This window comes from Tauraco erythrolophus, chromosome 10 (assembly GCF_009769465.1).
Source record: "Tauraco erythrolophus isolate bTauEry1 chromosome 10, bTauEry1.pri, whole genome shotgun sequence".
Taxonomy (NCBI): Eukaryota; Metazoa; Chordata; class Aves; order Musophagiformes; family Musophagidae; genus Tauraco; species Tauraco erythrolophus.
Window position 1 is genome coordinate 29,132,720 of NC_141474.1, and position 3,914 is coordinate 29,136,633.

General features: G+C 48.9%; 1 protein-coding gene across 1 annotated transcript; it reads right to left on the minus strand.

The window, feature by feature from the left end:
• Nucleotides 1-271: 271 nt before the first annotated feature.
• On the minus strand, nucleotides 272-3,451 carry COA7 (cytochrome c oxidase assembly factor 7). The gene is made up of 3 exons (XM_086617248.1): nucleotides 3,346-3,451; nucleotides 3,126-3,266; nucleotides 272-2,077 (listed from the first exon to the last, which is right to left on the minus strand). The coding sequence occupies exons 1-3, from the start codon at nucleotides 3,449-3,451 to the stop codon at nucleotides 1,629-1,631; spliced, it is 696 nt and encodes a 231-aa protein (XP_086473374.1). The 3' UTR covers nucleotides 272-1,628.
• Between the last annotated feature and the right edge of the window lie 463 nt (nucleotides 3,452-3,914).

A 3,914-nucleotide genomic window follows, 5' to 3' on the forward strand; every position in this document is an offset into this window, starting at 1 on the left:
TCCAAGAAGTCTGTTAAAAGGGCAGTTAAGTTGGAAGAACTGCTTTGATTCACACATGCCCTGCCTGAGACCGCATGCAGTGAGATTCTAACAATTCTGCTTTCAATTGTAGAAATGGCCAAATGACTGTTGTCTTTTCTCCCACTTTATTTACTTCAATAGTAAGTTTGTCTCTTTATTCAGACCACAGCCAGAGAGTTCATGTTCTAAATCAGCACTAAATTGACAGCAAAACATACACACACGTATCACAAGCTTTGCACATATTTATACACACCAAACTTACAAAAGATCACATTGGTGCATGAATGCATTTACATATACTGCCCTGCTTCTTTACGCTGCTGTTTCAGTTATGTAGGTTTAGCTACAGTTTGCATATATATAAACTATGGATTTGAGCCCAAAATCTGATCGGTTAGCACCTTGTTCCCTAAATCCGTATTATAAAAAATGGAACATAATGTTTCAGAAGCTGGCAGGGAAGTAAAACAATTTATGTGTCATTGACCACCACATGTTGGAGAACAACCCTAAAGCACTCAGGCTCATGTGGCAGTCAAATACGCAGTGACAAACCAGTTGGCAAGACACTAAAACCAACGTTCAGGCTAAAGGTATTTAAAACCTATGTGCATGCCTTGTCCGAAAGGGAATCTCCTGCCTTGCATACTTACCTGTAACTCAGCAGATCTAGGCCAATTCCGAGCTCTTTCACTTATTTCCTCTGCAATATGGGGCAGTTCTCTTGAGCTCTGCCCCTGTAGCTCATCTGTCCAGCAGAGCTAATTAATTAAGCTCCTTTCTCTCCTGCCTGTTTCATTTGCAAGATCTATAGGCAGACTTGTCTCTACGTACATACTGCCATACAGGCTCCTTACTGTTTTGGGCTTGGCATCATCTGAATGTGACTAAAATATTTCTAGATTTAAGCTGACCAAGGAAAAGCTTCACACTTTCAGGGCCTAAAGCAGCATGTCCCCATAAACCTGGGAAGGTCACACAGCAAGAGGCACTGTCCACGATCAACACGCAGCCTGGACAAACTTCTCACGGTTAACAAAGTTGACAGTGCAAGCAAAGGACAATATTTCTGTGGCCAAAGAGAGCAAAATAAGCATGGTTTTAAAGTGGAAGTGGTGAGACTTAAACGTCATGTGAAAACAGATCGAAATCCATGCTTGTTCCAGCAAGAGGTTAGCTCAAAAAATACATGGGATTGATGACAGTCTCTGAAGATCAGAAACCTTTACACAACACCTAGTACAGAATTACAGGTTTTTAGCTATAAATATTTGCAGTGAAGAAGAAAAAAAACAAACAAACCATGTTATGGACTAATTTCGTACTTGAAACCACAGGGACAAATTTCCAAACAGCCAGACGATTTTGTCTTCCTTAAAGAGGAGGAGGGATCTAAGCAACACACCTAAGAACTTTTGTATTTAAAAATGTAGAAAGGCACAGCAGAGTTGGTCATGTTTGTTGCATCCACAAAAATGTGTTTATTTGCATATGCAAATACAGGATAGTTTTTTTATTATGACTGAGAACCGTATGCTCACGATTTAAGTAACAAGTTCTCTTGCCACGTAAAACTGCAGTCTTAGTAACTGCAACTGACAGTTTTACTCCCCAAATGTTAAAGAACTTGCAGCTTCTTTCTGTTCATTATGCAACTGTTTTGCCCTGTTTTTCAAATCCTCTGCCTTAGCATCATTCTTCTCAATGCCGTCTCCCAGTTTGTACATTCGACTGGCATTGGCACAAGCCCACACGTGACCCAGCTCACACCCTTTCAGCGAGTACTTCAAAGCACGGCTCATGTCCTTAGGGACCCCAGGTGCTCCTTGGAGGTATATCACACTGAGGTTGAAGCAGCTAGGAGCAAAATTGCCATCACAGGCTTTTGTGTAATAGTCTCTAGCGACAACGGGGTCAGGTTTGTCATCGTTCACTCTCCCATCATGGGCCAACAGCCCAACATTATGACACGCATTTACTGACTTCTTCCCACCTTTCTCACATGACTTCATAAAAGAGTTGTAGGCAGCTTTCAAATCTGCGTTGAGTCCACCTGCCAGCCAAGAAACCAAAAGATTACTGTTAAGGACACGCTAAAACAGCTTTGCAGCATGCTTCCCAGTGCCCTTTGGGAAACACGGCATCCCTCGCTTCAGATGCTACAGACAAAATTCAGGACTTGAGAGACACTATCGTTGTCTCAATTTAGCAAAGGTTTTGCTAATGTCTTCAAGTTAGGAAACGCTCCTCCACTCCTCAGTAATCACAACAGCTTATGCAGACAAAACAACTGAAACAAACCCAAAACCTCAAAACACTCTTTCCACTACTACATCTACAGATTTCCTAACAGCTTACACTAGGCGAAGTACTCTGTACCTACAGGTGCACTGAGATTGTTACTAGTTTTGAACTCCAGTAAAAATACAGTTCTTCCTGGTATTGTCATTTGGAAGGAGACTCACTAGCATAACTGCTTCCAATTACTGTACCAGCAGAGACATTTTGGGCAGGTTTGGCCCTACTTATGTAAGCAGCGTTACCCATCCGTAAGTTTGTTTCTTCCTTACTTTCTCTAAAAAAGAACAGCAAGACAAGAAGAAATCCAAATTTTAAGAATAGCAACATTCAGCACTCAATATGCTTACCACTTATACAGATCTAATCATAAAAAAAATGTGGTTAACCCAAAGTTGATTCTTCAGCAGGAAGTAATTCAAGGTTTTCCACCCTTCCCTTGCTTTTATCATGTGACCATCAAAGGGGCACGGGTAGTTCTTCCTTCCAGGTCCGGAGGAAGCACAGGCGTTGCGCAACTTTACGAACGCCAGAGCCGTTTCTGCCTACAGACATCGCCGCCCCCCCGGCCCAGTGCCCGCGCACAGCGGAGCTCATGCCGCTGGCAGGGCCACCACGGACCGGAGGCCTCAGAGGCCGCGACACCGCCACCGCTGTGCCCAGCCTCCAGCGGCTCCGGCTCGGGCAGCGGACGAGAGGCGTTTAGAGGCGACTGAGGGCACCGGGGCGGGAGAAGCGGCCCCGGGACGGCGGGGAAGCTGAAGCAGCGACTCGAGCTCCCGGACTGCCCCCACCCGACCCACCTTTGCCGATGGCCTGGTAGGCGCCCAGCTTGTAGCAGCTCTCGCTGTGCCCGTGCGACTCGCAGTTGTCGCGCAGCACCCGCGCCGCCGCCGCGAAGTCCTTCTGCACGGCGTCCAGGTAGTCGGCGAGGCGCTGGCAGCCTGCAAGGCACCGGCGAGGGGGCTGAGGCTCCCGCCGGCCCCCGGGCGGCGGGCGAGAGGTCCCGGCGGGGCCGCTTACCGTCCGGGTCCTTCTCCTTGAAGCACTGGTAGCTGTACTCGACGTGCATATTCTCCAGGTAGCCCCGCACCTCCTCCTCGTCCTCGAAGTTGATGAACCCCGCCATACCGGAGCCGCCGCGCAGTACGTCCCGCGAGCGCCGAGCGATCGATACGGCGCCTTCCGCGAGCGCCGAGCGATCGATACGGCGCCGCCCGCCGGGGCCGAGCCCGCCGCGCGCTGCGGCGGAGCCGCCGGTCCCGCGGCTCGTCCTCCCTCCCCTCCGGCACCGCGACCCGCCCGGCACCGGTCCCGGCACCGGTCCCGGCACGGCTCCGAGACCGCGCGGCGGTGGCAGTGCCCGTGTTCGCCTGCACTGCCTCATCTCTCCCTCTCGGGATCACCGGAGACTGACAATTCACAAGCGTTAAGGAATGATTCGCTTCCAGCATGTTACTTTCTGAGTTTGGCACCGTTAGGACACCTCTTTCTGAGGCTTTATTCAGGACAATCAAATCCGTAAGTTGAGACACTAGTGCCTACATTAATACAGACCCACATCCTACGCACGTTCTAGAAGCCAGTTCTTA